This window comes from Urocampus carinirostris, chromosome 2, assembly GCF_059441175.1.
Source record: "Urocampus carinirostris isolate Australia breed hairy pipefish chromosome 2, RoL_Ucar_1.0, whole genome shotgun sequence".
Taxonomy (NCBI): Eukaryota; Metazoa; Chordata; class Actinopteri; order Syngnathiformes; family Syngnathidae; genus Urocampus; species Urocampus carinirostris.
This window is the reverse complement of record NC_142350.1, coordinates 26,494,217-26,517,413: the sequence shown is the minus strand read 5'-3', so window position 1 is coordinate 26,517,413 and position 23,197 is coordinate 26,494,217. Positions and strand designations below refer to the sequence as shown.

General features: G+C 39.2%; 2 protein-coding genes across 2 annotated transcripts in view; one reads left to right on the top strand and one right to left on the bottom strand.

Annotated features, from left to right (window-relative positions):
• LOC148371529 (CUB and sushi domain-containing protein 3-like) overlaps nucleotides 1–23,197 on the bottom strand; it is a 290,824-nt gene that overhangs the window by 30,608 nt on the left and 237,019 nt on the right. Inside the window, exons 53-56 of the mRNA XM_088326066.1 lie at nucleotides 22,405–22,578; nucleotides 22,032–22,205; nucleotides 20,012–20,197; nucleotides 17,446–17,619 (exon numbers count right to left, since the gene is read on the bottom strand). Coding sequence (XP_088182192.1) covers nucleotides 17,446–17,619; nucleotides 20,012–20,197; nucleotides 22,032–22,205; nucleotides 22,405–22,578 — 708 coding nt within the window. The remainder of the gene's footprint in view (nucleotides 1–17,445; nucleotides 17,620–20,011; nucleotides 20,198–22,031; nucleotides 22,206–22,404; nucleotides 22,579–23,197) is intronic.
• On the top strand, nucleotides 1,314–14,088 carry tp53 (tumor protein p53). The gene is made up of 11 exons (XM_088326064.1): nucleotides 1,314–1,481; nucleotides 3,570–3,665; nucleotides 3,736–3,772; nucleotides 3,845–4,015; nucleotides 9,189–9,363; nucleotides 11,109–11,221; nucleotides 11,285–11,394; nucleotides 11,474–11,601; nucleotides 12,440–12,531; nucleotides 12,604–12,674; nucleotides 13,333–14,088. The coding sequence occupies exons 2-11, from the start codon at nucleotides 3,571–3,573 to the stop codon at nucleotides 13,427–13,429; spliced, it is 1,089 nt and encodes a 362-aa protein (XP_088182190.1). The 5' UTR covers nucleotides 1,314–1,481; nucleotide 3,570; the 3' UTR covers nucleotides 13,430–14,088.

Sequence of the window (23,197 nt, the reverse complement as noted above, 5' to 3'; positions counted from 1 at the left end):
TGACATTCCCAACACCATGCTTGACTCAAGGCACGACACAAAACATGATTGTACTCCTTACCTGTTTGCCACCAGACATGCTTCACATCATCTAAGGCAAATAAATTAATCTTTGTCTCATCAGATGTAAGATTTCTTCCCAGTAAGCCATGGCATTTTTTTCATTGTGTCAAAGTAATATTTCTTCAGTGATGTTCTCTCAAACATTATCATGAAATCTCTGCAAAAATGTGAGGGGTGTACTCACTTTTGTGACATTCGGTATAGATTTAGTACAAATAAATACATATTTCTTTCTCTTTTTGATATTATCATAACAACTGTTAAAATAATACATGCACAACTTCTTTTAAAATAAAACGAAAACATTACATTTTGTTCGACTATTTTACTGTAAAAGTTATATTTGTTTAAATGGTATTCCCTACTTTCACCGTACAATACTTTCTTTGAATCCGTTCATTTTTATGGGCTTACATTAATGAATATGGAAGGGCCACCTTTGGCCACCCAAACCTTGATGAATGAATTTCTAATTTTATTTTATAAATATACGCTGATGTAAACATGACTAGAAATAGGATAAACTATTTCATTAAAAGAAGAAAAAAATGTACTTCAAATATAAAGATGTTGCTCACTTCGAATATAATTAAATTTACCAAAAAGACTACAACTATTCCGTTTGTATAATGGAGTTTTATATATCATACACTACTAATACTTTTATAATATTATACAATAGTAAGATCATCTAATAATAACAAATAGTCATACTACTAATGATTATATGATACAAATATAACTCTATAAACCTAATTATTAATTGAATGAACCCAAAAATATCAAATTTCAATTAAAAACTTAAAACATTTCCGTATTGCATATTGAAAACGAAAAAAAAAAAATACTAATAAATATGATTTGATCGTTTACCAAAATCGATACAACTTCAGAGTCGTACAAATGTGATGATAGACTGGGTATTATTAAGTGAATAAAATATAAAAATATGAAATTCCAATAAAAATGTACACAAGTAAAAAAAAAACTGAAATGTTTTTACTGCCTTACTTTTAAAGGGTATTATTTGCAACCGTTTACTAAACTCCCTATTACAATAATGTAAACATTATTTATGGAAAGCATAGACTTTATAACGAAACAAAATCCATAAAAAACGAAAAACATACAAACATAAATACCAAACTTATCAAAAACGAAAACTTCCACCTGGCTTTCACCTAATTGAATACATTTTCCTGGTTCCCAACCAATCATCTCACGGGATGAAATGTCTCAAGGTCCTAAGCCCCGCCCTTTGGCATGTGGTGGGAATCCCCAAAACAACGGCCAGTCCGGAGTCCGACAATCTTACCACGCGCGGTGCCAACTTAGCTTCAAAAATAAATTCAAAGTTTGAGTTTCAAACAAGCAAAATTGCCTTGCTGACACACTTGGGTGCTGCCCGGCCCAAACAGGTAACTCGTACCACACGTGGCGTGTCTTAAAGCGGCGTTTATGTCGGTACGGTGTCTCAAATCCGATGCTAGGCTAGTTAGCATGCTAACGATAGCTTCAGTTTTTTATACTTCGGAGGGGAAAAAATTGAAATAAATAAAAATACATCGCGCACACGATGCCTATAGTTCGCTGACCATAGTTCTTGAGTGCAAGGTTTTTGTCTCAGCTTTAATGGGTTGATTGACGTATTTATGCATATTACTGCTACTGGGTCATGCAAAAGTATTTTGTTGCGTTTTTTTATTCATTGCAACGATAACCACCACCTTGGTCTACGTTCTAACTATATTTTTCACTAATATCCCCCAAAATGATGGAATTGAATATCTCTTAAAGGTTATTTCCTGGATCTGAGTTTAACCCAAAGCAGGAAAACAATCCCATCCCCCTACTCCGCCAAAACATGCTCTTGTCCAAAGGGGGTGCTGAGCAAACAGAGTGTCTGGCTGGGTAAAACTATATTTTTCATTTAAATTATTTAACAATATCAATTCCTAACTCATTTGAAATGGTTTATAAATAATCCATCACAATGTAATCATTGAGTGGACAACTGATGACGAGAAAATGCATAATTATCAGAATACATCTTAGATTTTACTTTAGTCGGGATATTTTTAACTTCAGCCACTGTTCATAGTTTGCTTTCTGTGAGTTTGTGTGTGAAATAGACTCACGAGATCATGATTTGTTTTTTTGTTGTTGCAAAAACTGCAAACGTCCATGCCGGTGCTGTGAGGATGAGCACACACATAACGTACACACATAGAACAATTAAACCCAGTTGATCATTGATGCATTTACTTCATCCATCCATCTATTATCTGCACCGCTTATCCTCAGTAGGGAGCCCACCCTAGCCATCTTCGGGCAGTGGGCAGGGGACACCCTGAACTGGTTGCCAGCCAGTCGCAGGGCACACAGGGACAAACAATTACTTTAATGCAGCTAAGATGAGGACTGATATCGTTTGATATCAAAGTGATGGTATTGGTTGCAAAAACAGGGGGACAAAATCTCCTGTCTCTCTCTGTGTATGTGCATGGTGGTTTTATTTATGCTGATTTTAAAGATCGATTTTTCTCTTTTAGAGGCTCTGTTTTATGTTATCATCTTACAAGGTCAACTGTAAATAGGATCAATACGGATCCACATTTGCGTTACATTGACATTTATGTTCATGACATTTTGTGGCTGCAAACCTGTTGCACGGTGTACATGTTATGTTCTCATCGTCTCAGTTGAAAGACATGTCAGCTTCTGGAGTGACTGACACAGACTAAAGTGCATTTTTTGGACATCATTAATGCTTTGTTGTCTAATAACCATAATAAGTTCCTTGTTTTTTTGGGGGGAAAAAATTAGTCACAATCATCAAAATATCGAATTGCAATACTTGTAGAATTGCAATATCGAGAATAGTGAATCTAATTTACCCCACTTTCAATAATTAACCAGGTAATAACATGTTTGCAACATATTAATCAAATAAGTCAGTAATTTAGAAATGCATTTCAAACTGGGCGCTAATCCGTAACAATGGGTAGCTCTCAGCTTGAAATAAGTTAGAGACCCCTGCTCTAGGGCTTGATACGCCTGGTGAGCTGTGTTTTTCTTCAGTACAATCTTATTATTTAGTGTTTCCTCACATCATAAGGGTTTCCTTCAGTGCTTAATTAACGTGGTGGGCTGGCTGTTGTGTGTACATGAAAACCACCTTAGCCTAGATGGTAGTGTGCCCGCTTTGAGACTGGGAGGTCGCTGGTTCGCGCCTCGGCCGAGTCATACCTAATTGGTAAAATGGCGGCGCCCTCTGTTGGCTGCGGCTGCATCGGCTCGCTACAACGGGTCAGGTGTATCGACATTTCGTTCTGTGTACATTGTTACAAAGAATGACAATACAAAGGAAATTATTATTATTATTATTATTGTTGATTTAATGTTTTCTCACATCATTAGGGTTTCCTCAGTGTCTTGTATGCCTGGTGGGCCGCCTGTCTTTGAGTCCAATTTTAATATTTAGTGTTTCCTTTTTTTTTTCCAAGGATGGAGCAGAACCTAGATCGTAGCCTTGAAGAATTTTCCCTTAGCCAGGGTTTGCTGAACAGCCAGGAATCCTTCAGTGATATATGGCAAACCTAGTAAGTTATGATTGTATTCAATTTTTCACATTTGAAAACATAAACTCATATTTGGGTTTTTTTCTCCTAGCATGACACTTCCGCCGGAGAATAATGACCTGGGCCAGGTAACGGCGCTCAATGTATTTATTATTGTTATTATTATTATTTGGGCGAATCTAACTTTTTTCCTCCTTTAGATCAATGACATTCCGACTGATTTTGACGCCAATATCTTCAACATGGCACTGGGCAGTGAAGGCGTCCCACCGCCCTCCTCCACCGTGCCAGTCACCACTGACCATCCCGGGGAACACAACTTTGGCTTGCGCTTCCAGCAGTCAGGAACGGCTAAAAACGTCAATTCCACTGTAAGTTTTCAGGCTTGAAGGTGAAAAGTACATGACAATCAATGTTTTCTTACTAGATATGGTATTTTTGCTCCGTCGAGAGGCGACTTCTTTTCCTCAGTATTATTTTATAATTTTTTAATCCGCAGAAGCAACCCCTATCTCCTGAATAAATCTTTTATGTTGTTTATCAGAGTACAAAGTCAATATTTTATTTTGATTAATTAGGGTTCGTACGGGTGCCTGAAATCTTTGATTTTTTTGTTTTTAAGGATTTAAAAAGGGCTTGAATTTCGGGTAAGGTGCTTTTAAATGTTCGAAATTGTTGCCGCATTTCTCAGTAAGTCCTCTTAAAAAATGTGTGCAAATACTGCTCTCTGTCAGCATAGCTTTACCATTGCATTTTTCCCCTCGTGTTTAACAGCAACTGGTATTAGTTTGAATGACAGGGGTTGGGAACCTTTTTGACCCAAAGAGCTATGAAATGCAAAAATATTAAAACCTCCCCCTTGACCACTAGAGTTTTGGGCACCATTTTCCTGATGTGTCTTGGGTAAGTACAGCATGGTAGCAACCATCCTTCTCCGGGCCAACATTTGTCCATCCAGTCTCGAACCGGGGACCTTTGACGTGCTAGGTGAAGCTAACCACTGCACTATACTTGTTGGAAAATCTTTTATTTTTAATATCAATAAAATTGTGGTGGATAGGTTTGGTAAATTAGTAATAGTTAAAATTTATACAGTTTGGAATTAAGTGATATGACAAATATGCATTTTCTCTCATAATAAAATAAAAAAGACATTGTATGATATCAGATTGTTTGTTTATTTTATTCATCTATTAATTATTATTTATTTTGCTGGGTAGGAATAACTTGTTCAAATTTTTTTTTCTAAGATTTTTTTTATATGTCGTTTTATATTTATTTCTGTAGACATGCAGCAGAATTATTAGTTTGTCCTCTGTTTTATATAATTCCCAAATTATTTTTTTAAATCATTAATATGAGAAGAAAAATATTTTTTTATGAAAATATTTAATGACCTAGATGAGATTTGCTAGTTTGGCAAGCGTCTGCTTTTTGGATAAATGAGCTAAATCCATCAAATTCATTAGCTTGAGCGACTAGCGGGCCTGTATGGCGCTAGCATGAGTAGATCAAGATTAGGGGATAGTGTAATTGGGGCCTGTGCAGTCCTTTAAACATTTCGTGATTACGGGCTATACAAATAAATGTGACTGGCGGACTGATAGTTAAGGTCAGTGCCACTAGCATGAGCTGCTTTTATGTTTAGCATTAGCTACAACAGTGATGATGGCGGATAAGGTCAAACAAGCCTATTGCTTATTGGGGGTTCAATGTCTTACCCAAGGACACTTTGACATGTTACACGGACAAGCCGGGATTCGAACTGGGATCCCTTAGGGCCCGGTCACACAGCCGTTTGCGTCTGTATCGCGGGTAAAATTTTGCGCTTTTTTTTTTGCCCGTGGTTGCCCGCGATGGAAAATGCGCAAAATTGGCCAACCCGCTGTTCATCGGTGGTGTGCCCGCAAAACAGACGCCGGCGACTGTTCTGCTTCCTCATCGCGTCATTTCCACGTCATTTTCTCGTGTGGACCACGGGTATAAAAGCTGCCGAGCCGGCGTTATGCCGAGAAATGCATACTTGCCGAGATTTGCATCCCCTCGCTACTACAACCACTTTTACCTAGTTTTATCTCACTTTTATATCACTTTAAGGGAATTTAATGGCGAACATATAACCAAAACCACTTCATCTTGCATTTGTTGGGAATGTAATACAACTAAAACCATTTCGTCTTTGTATTTGTTGTGAATGTAATCGAACGGTAATGCACGCCGTATACAAATCACTTTTGAGCAGGTAACATGTTTATTTTGCCTTTTTCTATTCAAATCGCTCGTATTGAAACTGTTATGCACTCTACCGTAAAGCTTATTTCTGCATAATAAGCTTTACGGTAGAGTGCATAACAGTTCTCAAAAGTGATTTATATACGGTGTGCATTACCGTTCGATTACGTTCACAACAAAAACAAAGACTGAATGGTTTATGTTGTATTACATTCCCAACAAATGCAAGACGAAGTGGATTTGGTTATATGTTCGCCATTACATTCCCTAAAAGTGAGATAAAACAAGGTAAAAGTGGTTGTAGTAGCGAGGGGATGCAAATCTCGGCATAACACCAGGCTGTAGAAATCATAAACGCTCAAGACACAGTCCCGTGAAAATCAAGATTTCAAGCTATGGCACCGAAGAAGCCAATATGTTATTATTGTAATAGTTTTTCATTTTGATTTTATTATCTTGTTATGAAATGAAATTTCAAGAAATAAAAATGGATTAAGACGAGGTCACTACGGTGACGGGGATCCATGTCCACCCCTTGAAGTCTCGAGCACAACTGACGTGTGCTCGGCAAATCGCACTGTACATACGCGGAGAAAGGCGTTTGACCGTCACACGCGAAACACGCTAATTTCACGTAATAACACCGCGATACAGGCGCAGAACATGCTATTACCATGCTCCACCCACGATTACCCGCTGAAATTTCCCGTCCTACCCATGTGTAACCACGCCCTGGCCGCGGCCAGAGCACGTCGTTCCGCGTCATTTCCGCGTCATTACCTCGTGTGCCGCCCGCGGTTAACACGCGGTCTAAAGTTTTGAGCAGCGCAAAACTTTTTCGCGCGGCCAACCGCGTGTGAATTTCCTACCGCGTGTAAAGCACTGCTGTATCTCGTCTATATGGCGATCTCAAAGCGTCCAACATCCTCTGCTTCACAGGCAGAAATTTCTGGCCGTGATTCAGACGCAAATGGCTGTGTGACCAGGCCCTAAATCCTAAAACGATCGCTCTACCTCCTGAGCTACTGCCACTTACGTTTTTTTTATATTGCTGCTAAATGATTTTTGCCGCTGCTATGTATTACTGCACTGTTGTTATCATTTTTTTTTTTTTAAATAATGCACTATTGTTAGAACAAAGGCCAGTCTCTAAGCTTGGGGTCAGGAACCTATGGCTCTTTTCATGAGCACATATGACTTGTATGTAAAATGAACTTGTGCAACTATTTAATATATTGATACATGTAGTCGATTGCCGCACATGCAATGCCGAGACAGTATTGAAGCTCAAAGGCACGGTCCATTATATCTCATCCCATTAGCTGCACTGCTTATCCTCAGTAGGGTTGCGGGGGTTCTGGAGCCCATCCCAGCAATCATCGGGCAGTTGGCAGGGGACACCCTGAACCGGTTGCCAGCCAATCGCAGGGCACACAGGGACAGACAACTCGCTCGCTCATTCACACCTAGGGACAATTTGGACCAGCCAATCCACCTGAAATGCATGTCTTTGGAATGTGGGAGGAAACCGGAGTGCCCAAAGGAATCCCGCGCAAGCACGGGGAGAACATACAAACTCCGCACAGGAAGTCTGGTAGCTGGATTAGAACCCACGCAGGAGGTTCCCAAGACCTGAGAACTGTGCCTGCACATATGCTGACCACTGTGCCGCCGTGCTGCCCCAGTTCAGTCTTTATGACACCATAATTTAAACCATAATTTACAGTCAGTGTCATACCAACAGGCCCCTATGTGGCTGTAAATCGCTAAATAATCCTTTTCAAATAACGTATTTAACCTGTTGAGACAATTAATGAAGAAAAGCCAAAGAACAAACTTTAACCTGAAAAAACCTTTTACCCAAAGGCCCTAGCAAAAACACAGAGCAATTTTATGAGGTTAGCAGAAGAATAGGCAGAGCTATACTTGCAAGCCCCGCCCCTCTCCTCTGACCTGATAGCAAGGAGCAGTCTTTCTCCTTGCCCAGTGCCATCTGCACTGGAGGCAAATACGTTGGTATCCTCGTTTGTAGTATTTTGTGGCATTTTCACAAAATAACTTTGCTTGCACCTTGTTTTGAAACCATTATTTGGGACAAAAATGGCAGTCAAAGTGAGCTTCAACACTCTTAAGTAACTGCCTTAGGGAAATTAATTTTAAGTGGTATATTTACATTGGGACACGGGCTCTGGCATTATTTTTTTCAGAGATTTTACTTTAAAAAGCTTTTGTGTGACGAGAGGGTTTGGCAGTTTTGGTGACTTTCTTAAAATATATGGTGTGGCTCTCTTAAAAAAAAAAACAATTAAAATATTTTTGCTTTTATGGCTCTTTGAGTTTAAAAGGTTCCTGACTCATCCTCCAAGGACGGCTTTGTGAATATTTCTGCCCATTTATCAGTTTTGAAGTCTAATGCCATTCCAGTGCCATGTCTAATCTCCTTGTGTACAATGTTTCACACCGTTGATATCAATGACAATAAAGATAAATCAATTTAGTGCTTTGAAAAAGGGACAATTTATTTTACTTTGATTCTGTGTTGTTTCAAAATCAATTTCTTTATTTCATATATTTAGTATATTTCTTATGAAAACTTGAAATATCAGATCCATGTATTGGCAGATACAAATAAATCAGAATTTTTTTTCCCCTCCCGCCCTGTCTGCTCTGCCTAGTTTTTTAACTTGATGTGACCCACCACTCAAAAATGTTGCTCTCTCGGACTTAGACTCACAAAGATCAAGATCTGATTGAAAAATGTATTAACTCGATTTTAGAAAATGCACAGAAATATGATTAAATAGAAAATAAAAGGCTGTTCTTTACCGTTTTTCTAATTTGCCTGGCGTTCAACTTTGAAGCCCCCACCGTAAACGTGGCGGCAGTCCAAGACAAAAGATTTCCTCTGAGGATCCGATCTGCATCTTACTCGGGTCAGTCTACCCTTCAACCCTCAATGGAAAAGTCTTTTTAAGTCTACCACACTTTATAAACTTGTAAATCTTACCTTACGCTACTTTTTATTCCCTTTCTCACTGCGCCATCCATTCTCATTCATTCCCCCGTCAAAGGACATCATTCCTCTGCCAGACTGGCGCCAGCCAATGGCGTCCCCATTCACACAATGTACAGCATGCTCTCATTGGCTGCTTTTTCTTTCAAGTTAGGTTGAGCTGGACTTGCAAGCCCCGCCCCTCTCCTCTGACCTGATAGCAAGGAGCTGACATGACGGGACATGTTCCCTCTCTGCTGGCACAAAAAGGGTTAACAAGAAAAGGAAAAGGCAACTTTTTCTGTTTTTTTTTTTATCAGTATTCCGAGATTCTGAAGAAGCTGTACTGCCAGATCGCCAAGACTACTCCGGTGGAGGTCCTGGTGAGCAAGGAGCCACCAGTGGGGTCCATTCTGAGGGCCATGGCCATCTACAAGAAATCTGAGCACGTGGCCGACGTTGTGCGCCGATGCCCTTTTCACCAAAATCAGGACAGTATGTAAAATTAAAAAAAAAAACATTCTAATTCAGCTTGTTGGACCTTAAAGGGAATTTTCATGTATGTATCCAATCCAAATTGGAGAACCTTGATGTACAAAGCTATGTTTTTCAAATTGAACAATTGTAGGCCTTTTTTTGAGTGGCATGCCACCATGAGTTAAAGGATGGAAATGATAGATCTGATTAGTTTTTGTATGTGACGATAGTTTTGAATCCGATAGCTTTGATATTGATGTGTAATAAGATAATTTAGGCACCCAGATTCAATTTTTCCCACTATTTTTCGTTGGCGGGACAGATTTGGCCCGCGGGCTTTGGTTTACTCACCACTTGATTGTTTTTTTTCCCCCATAGAATTAAGCTGGCAGTGAACGAATTACAAAAATGAATTTCGGATGTTCTCGGGGTTCGTACGGGTGCCCGAGGTTCTTAAAATGCTTTAATTAATTAATACGGTTTTCAAAGATTAAAAGTGCTTTAATTTGGGGTCAAGTGCTTGTAAGTGCTAAAAATGTTTGCCATGTTTCCGGACAAGTCTGCTTAAAAACGACGCAGACACTGCTTTACGATGGCTTTGCTTTTCAATTGCATTTCTTTTTATATTGTGATTAACAGCAGATGACTTGAGACAGGGCACTATGAAATCAGTGCAAGAATTACGTATCAACTATGGACATGTGTTATGCAAAAAACTAAGGTACTGTTTCCCAGTGGTAAATTGTAAGGGGGTGCAAATCCTGCAACTAAAAATGTAAACGACTCAAATAAGGCGCACATTAAAGATTTTCAAATTGTGCAGCACGCTCTATCGTGCGGTGCCCCCCGATTGTGATGTAAAGCAGCGGACGTAGACCAGCTTCGTGGCTTTAGAGTTGGGCACACGTCCTGAGACTGGAGACTGGAGGTTCAAGCCTTGGCCAAGTCATACCTAAGACTCGCAACGTTATAGGGTGAAATACAATGTTTTTGTGAGCTTGGTCACACTTCCAACTAAATACTCTTGTATGAGTCTCCTGTGTGAATGCCACCATGCCCTGCTTGTGCAGAAAGGGACACGTGACGTCACATGAGATTTGTTCATTGTTTGCGGAAGTGATCATGGATGCTAATGCTGTAGTATATAGTTCAGAGGAAGGAAACTAAGAAAAGGTCTGGTAAGAAGTAATTTTCAATGAATATATTGATGGACTCGGACAATGTGCCCCAACAGAGGATTCTTTTACGTTTTTTGAGGAGTGCCGAACTCCTAAACTGGATTTGAGTAGTTGAACGGTGACAAGGATCTGGTGAAAGGTAATGCTGCAAAGAGATGGATGCCAACTGTCGTTAAACCCCGGCAAGAAGAAGCTGTACTGGATCTCACAACTTGAAAGTTATTGTGCTACCGGAGGCTTAACAGAGTAAACCTCCATGGAAACATCTGCGAGATAATTGAAATTATCAATCAGGGAGAGATTAGTCTAAAAAATATTTAAACAAGTATTGTTCAGATCCACAGATATATTTGATTTACACAAGATCTAAAATATTGATATGTCTTGATAAATTCACACGCAAGATGAAAAATTGCATATGTAAATCGGAGATACATTTGTGGCTATGCAAAATACAGGATTCACACCGTATTTATTTTAATGGTACTGGAGAAATTGGAACCTTGTCTTTAAAAGTCCTTAAAACTGCTTTAATTTGGCCATCAAAAAGGTGTAAAAACACTATTTTTGATTGTCTCCATCCAGACTCGGACTATGGTGACCACCTAGTTCGAATGGAGGGCAACCAGAGGGTGCAGTATTTTGAGGACATGTACACCAAGAGGATGAGCGTGACCGTACCCTACGAGCCCCCCCAGGTAAGTCACCTTAATAACCCTCAAATCAGACCTGTCTCAAACCCCCTTTTGATTGGCTCTCAGTTGGGCTCAGAGGTCACCACGATCCTACTGGGCTTCAGCTGCAACAGTTCCTGCCCAGGAGGGATGAACCGAAGGCCCATCCTGGCTATCCTCACTCTGGAGACCCCTGAGTAGGTTTTCGTACATAAATCAGGTCTAGTTGTGCTTACATTCATGTCTATTTTTATGCCCCCCACCCCCTCCAATAAGGGGGGTGATTTTGGGCCGGAGGTCATTTGAGGTCCGCGTTTGCGCCTGTCCTGGCCGGGATCGTAAAACTGCCGAGAAGAACTATACAGCACAGATGGAGACTGGCACGAAGCCGACAAAAAAACGAAGTAAGGCTCCAAGTTGTAAAAATAAACTCCTGGGATATGACACGAATTCATTCTGATGTCAGGATATCATCTTCCACGGCTGGGCGGGTGGGCAGGTGCATTAGCAATTATTTCCTACTTTGTTGCAATGTCCAGAATGTCTGTTTCTTTTCTCCTTGCTGCTCACTTTTCCAAATGTCGTTCTTAGGGTCCATCATTAATGTTTCGTATTGCTAGCATATAGTACAGTACTGCTTACAGAGCGGGAATGGGACTGGAAGTGGGCACATAGTATAAGCGGTAAACACAAGAGCATAACGGCGCTAACACGTACGAATTGGGTTGCCAGGTACACTACTTCGGAGCGCTGAAAAGCAGCGCGCACGGCACTGGTCTGTTTATTCGCATCGTGGAATAAAATTCTTACCTCCAGGTAATTTTTAATGCTCAGTTTGCTCGTAACTTGAAAAATTCGGATGCAGAGACGTTTGTCAGTAGAGGTATGACTGTACTATAAATACAAAGGATAAATGTTCACTCTTGTTGGGATGTGAATTGAACTGGTCGAGTGGAGTTAGTGGGTGGATTTAAAGAGGGCAAGAGACTGCAGGTAGAAAGTTAAACAGATTTAGAAGTTCCACTTGCTTTAAAGGTGCACTGTGTATTATTTAGCGCCGCCTCATGGTTAAAAACATTAAAATATTGATCTAAAATACTACATGCACTATCGTGTAAGCATGCATGTTAAGATCAATGAATTTAGATGACGATAATCACTGTGATGGTTTTATCGCCCAGGACAACTCGGGGTCAACTGTATAAACTAGCATGTTGTTCCAACATCTTCTAATCTCGCTAGAGAGCACCCCGGCTGAAACCAGCGCCCCCCAGAAGAGGCCCAACCCCACCTCCAGCGTCGAAGACGATGACGATGAAATCTATTATCTGCCCGTAGGTTCCCGTTGACACGTCGATTTAAATTTTCCTACATTGTCGTTAACGCCCCCCAAAAAATGTCCGCAGATCCGCGGACGCGCTCGCTTCGAATTGTTCAAGCAATTCTACGATGGCCTGGAAAAGCAAGACAAGAAAAGGTAACCCGCTTCACTGGTTGGAAAGCTCCATTGGCTCTTTGATTTTTCTCAAGCTGGTTCTCCATTTTTAAGTCCCCTGAACTCTTCTCATTTCTTTCTGCACAGCGTCCAGCTCCTTTTTTCTTTCAGCGTTTTCTCCATTTTGTACTCTTATGTCAAATTGCTATTGGTTCTTGTCAAATCCTCCTTTTATAGCGGATTTTATTGAGTCCATGTCGTCTGCTTTCGTTGCTTTGGACATTTTCTGTTTCAGGTGAAATATTTTTGTAATATTTGTAAGTAAGCATAAAAACGAGAGCAGCAGAAAAAACAAATTCTAAAATTGATAAAGGGAGTGAAGAAAAGGAAAAATCCGGATCATACCTTGGAGACTGAACCTTACATTGATTGTTTAATTATTATATCATATGTTATTTAATTTAGAGGGAAAAACTCAATTTTTTTGTGTTGGCAGGACCAAAGCTAATCCAGCCGCTTTAACTTTGCAAATAGTTTGTCTTGAGTAAAAAAAAATATATTGTTAAAAAATATTAGGTTTAATAAGCCTTGAGACCCAGATCATCTGATGAGTTTCAAAAAAGGTGCTGTTCACCTCGAAGATTTTATGATTATTTTTATTGATTTTCCGAATGTTCTTTTTTCTTTCCCCATCTTGCAGAAAAACCAAGCCTGAGCCTTCTGCAGACCAGGGTGTCATCACGCCTGTCAAAGGCAAGAAATTGATGTTGAAATCAGAGAGCAGCGATACCGAATGAAACCACGGCAGGGATCCTTGGCAATATCTACAGTTATTTTTTTTTTTTTATTATCGGTTATCATTCCTGCTTTATTGTTTTACTTTAGTCCGGTGCTTCTCAAATGTCCCTCACTTCCCCCCAGGAAGAATCAAAATTACCCCAAGTGAAATGTCCCTTCTCGCCCCAAAATGTATCATTTGTCTATAAAATGGTATTAAGTTCACCACTGCTTAACACTGTATTGTTCAATAACATACAAGAAAAACAAATATGGAGTCGCTTACAACAAAAGATCTCTATTAACTCAGATTGAATGTGGATCTGAACTATGAAAAAAATCCAAATCCTTAAGCTATTGATATCAAAGCCAGTCGCTTTAAGTCATACGTTACTGAAATTGAGGGTCTAATATGATAAGCCGTGTGCAAAGACGAATTAGGGCTATACAAAACAAATGTGACTTGACTCTACAAGAGAGAACCACTACCCCCTGATATAGTGGTGGTGCACTTGTAGGACGGTTAAATAAGAAAGTCCCCAGGATCTAAGGTGCCCCCCCTTACTGGTCTTGCTACTGTTTGTAAAGCACTGCTGTAGTCCGATACAGTTCAATTGTCGGTCGCTTTTTGTTGTAATGCATGATTTTCCTTTTTTTTATTAAACATTCTCTTTCATAAGACTTTGAGTTCTTGCTTTACATACCATTGGAATATTCTGGCAGGCAGCTAACCTCATAAACTTACTCAAATCCTAAAACAAAGTATTTTTTGCATGTTATCTATATATACCTGTAGGTCATTGGTATATTCAGTTTCTGAAACCCGTTACAAAAAGTTACCGGGCACCAGGCTGGGCAGACAACTCTGAACAGTTCCCTGCCCCATTTTTCACAACTTGAAACGCAATAAGATGACTCAACCCCCAAAAAACACTGTTGCAAAGTATTAAGGATTGGTAATCAGAATCTATAACAGAACAAAAGTTTAAAATTAAGTTAATTATAAATCTACTTATAACATTCATTGCATGTATATGACATCGCTGTTTTCCATCTGCCATCAGTATGTACCTGTTTTTACTCATCTTCATTAATGCAATTTTTGAGTTGCGTCGTCTGCTGCAAGCCACGTGAACTCCTCTTTCCACGATGCTTTTAATGTACGTTTACATTTTGTAGCGTCATAAATTTTGTTAGCTTCTTGTGAATATTTCTTCTGGGCCTGAGGTTTTGGCTTGATTACTAACCACTTCTCCATTTTTCTTGTGTTCTCTGTGCGTCTACTTTGGAAAATGATATGCAAATGCACGACCTTATAAGGCTCTGGAAGGTCCGGAAGCACAAAGTTATTCGATGCAGGCTTCTCATTGGCTGCAGAGTATGCAAATGTCCAAACCGAACAAACATTTCAAAATCGGAATAAAGCAAACATTTGTAACAAGCTACCATTCTGTCCTGTTTAAAAATTAAAACAAAACGAAAGAGACGTTTTGTAAGTTGTACGCCTGACGTAAAAGATGCATGCCCCGGGCAGACATTATTTCAGACACTGGTATATTGTATTTATTTTCCGAGATCATGCACTTTGAAACCTGTCTTGTCTTTTGGCTTCCTGAGCTGGGACATCGTGTGAAGAACACCAGCATGCTAGCAACCCCGGGACCATATTGGTTTACGTGTTAATGAGTCGAAGAGGTTTTGAGTGTTGTAAGCCAAGTTTTTGTCTTTTTTTTTTTTTTTTTTTTTTTTTGTGGAGAATGTCGATGTGTTGTGTCGCAGGTGAGTGCAGCAATGGTACAACAAATGGGCGAGCAGCCAACATGGGGCAAACATATTTAGTGCCTAAAATGTATGTGCTGTTTATTATAATTATAAACTAATTCATGGGAGCTGGGTTCAATTATTCAATGGTCATGACATTCCCAAGCAAAATGTCTCTGTTTATATTGATACTACCATTTATTTACTCGGATCAAATGGACACTAAATTTCCCAGTATCGCCCCACCCCTCCTGTAAACCATCAAAAAACCAGCATTGTGTCATAGTAGCAATCACCTAAGCAACAGTACTGATCTGTAATGCTGTCATTGACCAAGTACCCGTATATGAATATTACATTTAATCAGGAGTAATTTTATGTTAAGAAATTTGGGAGTGCTGAGCACCCAGATCAGTGTTGGGCAAACTGTGGCCTGTCAGGCTTCTTTATCTCACCTACAAAACAAAAATGGTCCAAATATTATGAATACGTATGATAGTAACTATATTTGTAAAAATAAAAAATGTATTTGATGGGGGCCATCTCTTTTCCCCATTGTCCTTATCAACGTCTGCAGCAAAAATACTACAAAACTAAATAGCAAATTTAGTGCTTAAAACAGGGGGCCTAACATTTTGACTGATAAGAATAGGAATACCACAAAAACACCATTACAGTAATACTGCGATTAAAAAAAAAATACTGTTTCACAAATATTACAACAAAAATACAACAGGAATATTAAAAATATTAAAGAAATACAACAACGATACTAGTATGGAAATACTACAATAATACTTTAAAAAAAAATACAATAAAAGTACTTTCATACTATAAAAACAGAAATACTACAAAGTCTGACTGCAGAAATACTACAAAAATACCACGACAATTATAATACTCCGAAAATACTCAAGATATACTGCAAAGTTGTTACTATGGAAATACCACACATACAGCTGCAAATATACCGTAATACCACATCATTCTGACTATAGAAATAATACAACTACAGTAATATTACAAACATTCCACTATTGAAATACTACAAATGTACTACTGCAGAAATACCACGAATCAAATAGATCATTTCAACGCAGTAGAGTATTCTTGACGCTGCGTTGTTTACATTTTTTGTTTTTCTTTTCTTTTTTTATCTTTATCCCTTCCTCTCTCCCCTCTGTCTTTTTGTTTCTGTTCTCTCCATCTTTCCTATTCTCTTTCTCGGTCTCTATCTCTGTCTCTCTCGTGTTGCCCCTGTGAGTTTTTCTTTTTATCTTGAGTTGGAAATGAGTTTGACACCTCTGCCCTAGACTGTCTACCTACCAGAGTCTCACTAAATTCTATGGGTAACACCGGAATGTGTGCTTCCTCCGAATGCTCCATCGTACCTGAAAATGAAAATCCCCGAAGTAGCAAAATGGAAAAGGTGATACTGCAAAGGATTACTGCAGGGGTCAGTAAACTATGGCTCTCAGGCCATACACGGCTCTTTACATGAGTACAAATGGCTCGGTGATCAAACGCTATTGGGGTTATTTCCTCCGGTGGGTTCCAAGTCTGCGTACCATGGATTTGGTGCGTGCATAACTTAAGTTATTATATACATTTCTGACTAGAATATATAAAGGACAGTTTTTACTACAATTTACAGTCAAGGTGTCACACCAACAGACCCCGTTTTGGCTGTACATAACTAGAGAATCCTTTCCATGGAGGCTCATTAAATCATGTTCACTGTTGAGACACTTTACAATAAAAATCCACACAACAAACTACCCACAAACCCTAACCAAGCACACGAAACAACTATTTTGGGTGGGTGGAGCTATGCAACACGCTCCTCTCTCTCACATGCGGGCACTGCGCTGAAGGGAAATCTATTCCTAATCTTTATGTTTCAGGTTTTTTTTGGGGTCATATCTACAAAATAATGCTCGCACCTTATTTGAAGGTCAAAATGAACTTCGACTATCATAAGTAATTGCGGGAGGGATACGTGCTTAAAATGGTATATTTGTTGATATAGGACACAGGCTCTGGCATTATTCTCATGATATAAATTTGATCAAATCATCTAACATCACACAGTGAAATAAAATGCGCTGAAAATTTAGATTTTGTCTGGAGAGCGGAATTTTTTGTCTTAAAATATATGGTATGGCTCTCTAAAATTCAAACACAATTTAAAACGGATCTTTGGGTAAAAAAAGCTTTCTGACACCTGGATTACTGTAATTCTATCTATAGTATGTGCGTATGTGTATTGGCGTACCTGAGCAGTGGGGGAGAGGGCCACTCCAATGGCCATTAAGCTGACAAGTAAGCGATGAGTCTCCAATGAGTTGTCGTCCTCCGGAGCAAGAATATCGCACCGTTGAGCCAAAAGTGAATTTCTCTCCTATCATCACGCCATGTGGAGGGCTACCCGGGTTTCCGCACTCCACTTCTGCAAGACAAAGTTTTAATAAACAAATACAAGAGTATTACTAAAGAGCAAATCAATTTTGCAGTTTCTATTGCGTTGTTCAGTTGCCCTAAACAAAATGACCGTACATACTTGATTACGCTACTTCACTGCGACTGGGATTATTTTAGTATCCATTTCATCCAAACAAACGCAGTGTAGTATCCATCCGTACGGATTGAATACCGATACATTATGCTTGGAAATTTCATTGAATACGACAGAAATACTTCAAAAATATAACGCAATCACTACAAAACTCACTTAGATATAATGCTCTAAAACAGCGACCAAAAATATTTGTTTGCTTTCATTTGAAAAATAAATAAAAGACTACAAAAATACAACTACAGTAATACTATAATTTCTGCTACTGCAGAAATATTCCTACATAAATAGTGCAGAGAAATGCTGCAAAAATACTTCTACAGTCAGAGCTGGCCCAAGGCGAATTAAGCGGCTGCTTAGGGTCCCCAAGAGTGGTTCACCTTTTTTGGTGCATACATTGTCACTTTGTGTGTCCACTCAAACGTACTTCTACAGAAATACAACACAAATACTACACAATAACTACAACACTTAAAAAGTGCTTAAAAACGGACCTCATATAATAAGACAACTACAGTAATATTACAAAAATACTAAAGAAATATGACAAAAATACGACTGTGGAAATACTACAAAAATATTATTAAAATACTGCTTTAGAAATGCATCCATTATACTTCCACTGAAATACTAAAAGAATACCAATACATAATACTACAATATTAAAAACTTTGAGAAATATTACTACAAAAATACTACTACAAGAGGATTACAACAGATATACTGCAAATTACACCTATAGCGATACTAGAAAAAAAATATCCTATGGAGATATTACAAAAATACTACAAAAAAAACTACAGTAACACTGTACCACAAAATACTACACAAATACTACAGATATACAAGAAACATTCTAATTTGGAAATATTACAAAATACAACAGAGCTAGTAGAAAAATGCAGCAACAAAAAAAAAACGATACCACTGTAATACTACAAAAATACTATAATTATAAAACTGCTGTAATAACATAAATACAAAAATACAACCAAAGAATCGACTTTTCGAAATACAACAAAAGTACTACAGAAATACAAAAAAAACACTACATAAAATTACGACAGCAATACTACAAAAATAGTACAATAATAAAACTACATTAACAACAAAAAACTACAGAACTTTAATAAAAATGTGACCTCAGAAATACCAAAAAAAACCTACATTAATACGTCAAAACTAAATAACAAAATTAAGTCGTTAAATCAGGGACCTTAGATACTATTTTGTTGTAATTGTCAGTCTCTTTATCCCTCTCTAACTTTCTTTATCTTTCTCTCTTTTGTAATGTCTTCAAAACAAATTTGATGAAACTAATCTACTTCAAAAGAAGTATAACATGTCACATGCAGACCACAAATAATTGCCCACCCCTGGAGTAGAGCATGGAATGAGTTCTAGTAGGTAGAGAAATTATGAAGTAATAGGGGGCCCCATGAACGCTTAGGCCTGACTACAGTAATACTAAAATACCGGAGTACTACTACAGAAACACCACATCCATTTTACAAAAACACTACACAAATACTGCAAACACACATCTACAGGAATAATACAAAAATACAAAATAAATAGTACAAAATTACTACAAAGCTATCAAATTTAGTGCTCTAAACCAGGGACCTAAATATTATTTTGCTTTTATTCTGAAAAGAACTACTAAAGTGATACTATGATACAGGAATACTAACACAGAAATATGACAAAAATGCTACAAATTACTACAGAAACACTAAAAAAAAAAATCTATAGTAATACTACAAAAAGACACCCTAAAATACTATAAATGCTAAAAGAAATAGAACAAAACAATCAGATTTATTGCTTTAAAACTGGGACCTAATAGTTTGCTTTCATTCTGGAAAGAAAAAAATGCTAAAAATACTACGACAATGATATTATGATACAGGTTACTAGTAATACTACTGTAGCATGCACACGGCCTCTTGGGCGTGACACATAGGGGAGCGATGACACTCCATTGGACAATGCCATACAAACTAATGCCATCTGCCGTTCATCATAAGGAAAGAAAACAATGCAATGGCAAAGTGAAGTCACCAGTGACTGGTGTCGGCATCATTTTTAAGCATGCTTGTTGAGAAACATGGCAACAATTTCAAGCATTTACAAGTACTTCACCCCAAACGCAAGCTGGTTTCAATCCTTAAAAACAGAACACGAAAACATTTTCAAAGACTTCAAGCATCAGTACGAACACTGTGTCGCGGTTGGTCACATTAAAGGAAGCCGAATACAGTACCTAAGCATTCTGGCAGAGGTTTGTCCCAGTGGCCAGCAGGTTGGCAGGTCAAGACGGAGGATCCAAAGAGGAAGTATCCAGGATTGCAGTCATAGAACACCACACTGCCAAAGGTAAAGTTGCCATGCTCGATCTTGCTTTCACGGATAGAATTGGCAGGGATGCCAGGGTCGGTGCAGTTCACCACTTGAAGGGAAGCACACAAGTAGAAGATGCAGATTGCATGTTTTGCCTATTTGTATTCAACCGTTATTCATCCTCAAAGTACAGAGAGCCCTTGTTCACGCCTTCGCAGATTTTGAATGAAATTGATTTTTCCTTTGTTGTCATTGATATCATTGTATCATGCAGTGTGTTCAGGGGGACGGTTTGAGAAGAGTGCTCTGTTTTGGAAGGGTGTGACTGTCTGTGTGCCAGGCTGTGATAGGCCGCTGTATGCTGTCAGTCAAACTGCTGGGCGTGTCAGTCAACTTCTCTGAATCAAAACAAAGGAAGGGAAGGATAACAGCCGCTAGCTTTTAGCGGCTCGTTACATTGAAACATAATTCATCAATTAAGTTGGACTCTGAGGAAAGTCAGAGGAGCGCAACGAAATGGTGATCACCAGCAGGTGCTTCGTGGATTATTATCCGGTTACAGAAGCGACTGGGGCGGCGTCTGGGGGAAAGCAAGTGCAATGCTGGTCGGGCCTAGTGCTAACAGCGAGGCTAACAAATCTCCAAAGCCACTGCTACGGACCCAAAGCCAACGCCAGGTCGGTTCGCCATGAAATTATTGACTTAAAGCCACAACTCGTGGGAAACCGCTACGTTTAATCATTGTGGAGATCTGTCTCCATTTGAGGACACTTGACGCTATCACACAGCTTGCCGACCGCTCTCTAAATTGCTTCTTGGCACTGAAAGGAGAAACCTTCCAATTTCATTTTACTTTTTTTATTGACAATAAAACCATCTATTGCATCTATTTTTTGTTGATCTATAATAGTTTTTCGTTACAGTCCTATACTTTGAGTCGGTAATGACGTCATGTTGAGGTAAGTTTAACCCTTCGGGGCTTTTATGATGAAATTACGTTGCGGTTTTTCACTTTCGCGAGTGGAAGTTTCAAAATTATAGTGTCGATACAAAATGTCCCACTTCGACCGGGAATGGCGTTTGTACTAGATAACTAAACAGATAAACACAAAAATTATGTAGGTAAACAACGGGTCACCAACCTTCTTCGAGCTGAGAGTTACTTTTAGTTTCTAATTAGCACAAAGGGCAACCAGTTTAATATTAATTAATAAAAATAGCAACTTAGCTAATGACTTGCTAAATTGCTAAAAGGTAGCTTGATAGCTAGAAAAGTAAACAGGTAAAAACTAAAAGGGAGCTAGATAGCTAGCTAAAAGCATGGAAAGCCAATTAAATACAGTAGTCGGACAGAAAAATAAAAAAAGCAGGTTAGCTAGCTAGAAAAAAGCCCAATATTTAGTTTTAATATGAAGGATTTTATACATTTGTCTATAAAGGATTTTATACGATTGAATACAAGTTAATTTATTGAGTTTAATGCAAGATATTTTTCTTCAAGGTACATTAGAAGGTTAGGCTGTGTGCAATGCATCAGACGTATTTCTGATAACAGAATTCCTGTGAGTGCTGACGGAGAGGGCCAGACGCACAAGGACAGACATCGCGACGCCCTTTGGCGAGGAGGTGGTGAAGTCCAGGGAGGGGGCTTCCCTGGCACGTTTACCAGCTCACAGAAAAACATGGGCCGATAGAAGAAAGCGATAGAACGAGAGAGGCGGCTTGACAGAGATTCCGACGACACTAATTCGACTAATTTAGCCGATTTCGATGGAGTTCACTGAGTTGATTTGCTCATTTGCTTTATAAAAAACATCATTAAGAATTTAGTTTCTTGTATTTCCTGTAAAAAAAATGAATAAAAAGAAGGTGTTTGATACGTGAATATATTCTCTTGAAAATAAAGATCACTACTTCCTAAAAGCGATGAGTCCTGCGCTCACCTGTACACGTGGCAGGCTGTTGGCTCCACTGTCTGTCGGATTGGCATTGGGCGGTGGGAGGCCCCTCCAAGCTATAGCCTTCGTTACAGGAGAAGCGCACCACGTCGTTGTAGTTATAGCCATTGCCGATGGTTCGGCCATAGATGGGGCTCCCGGGGTGTCCGCACGTGACGGCTGGGAATGACACACATGCTTTAAGGCGTGGGACACATTCATTTGGGCTGTTTGTCCCTGTATCAGGATTTCAGTGTCCATCTCGACTCAGTCTTTGGGTTTTCCATTCTCATGTGTTTTTTTGAGTAGCATTTAACTGCCCGAAGAGCGCTTTACAAATACATTTGATACGAGATTATATTTGCTTACAGATACTTACAGATGCACACTGGGAGTTGTCCAGACCAGTTGTGGTCCTGCTGGCAGATCCGGACTGAGGAGCCTATGAGCTTAAATCCAGAGTTGCACTGGTACACCACTGTGTCTCTGTAACCAAAGTTTTCTCCAATCACCTGCCCGTTTACTATCTGTTCTGGAATGCCACAGTGACCAGCTGGAGGATGAAAGGGAAAAGACAAATCTGCTGTAAATATTGCTTCGATGCAGTGGCGTCGACCAGACATGAGTCAAAGGGGGTTCGGGGGGATTGGGTGGGTAGGGCATACTGAATGCATGGGCAGCATGACTATTATTATTGTTTGATGGGCCTGGCAGCTGCCCTCTACTGGTCGTTTTAGCTGTGAATAATGGCTAAGGGCCATTATTCAAAGTCCCTCCCGGCGGAGGGCGTTTGCCTGCATTGTTGAGTATTTAACGTTTAGTCACAAAATGATTAAACAATGTCAATTTGTGCAGAAGTCTGGGGCAATAATTACAAAATTTCACTACAGCCCCTTTTTATCCTGAATACTGTGTTTTAAGTCATATAGATATGTTACCTGACTGACACTGGTGGAATATGAGGTTGAGGAGGGGGGCATTACCTAGCATTTGCGCATCAAAGGTTGCCGTAACAACTCCACCACAGGGGGCCTGCCCCTTCCTAATTGGTCAATAAACTGTTTGTTGGAATGATTTATGTACCACCCATATTCGCTACAGTGTGTATGCCATGCAGGCAGTGTTCCCACCTTCTTCCTTCTACTACTGTTCAAATCAGATATATAAATTAA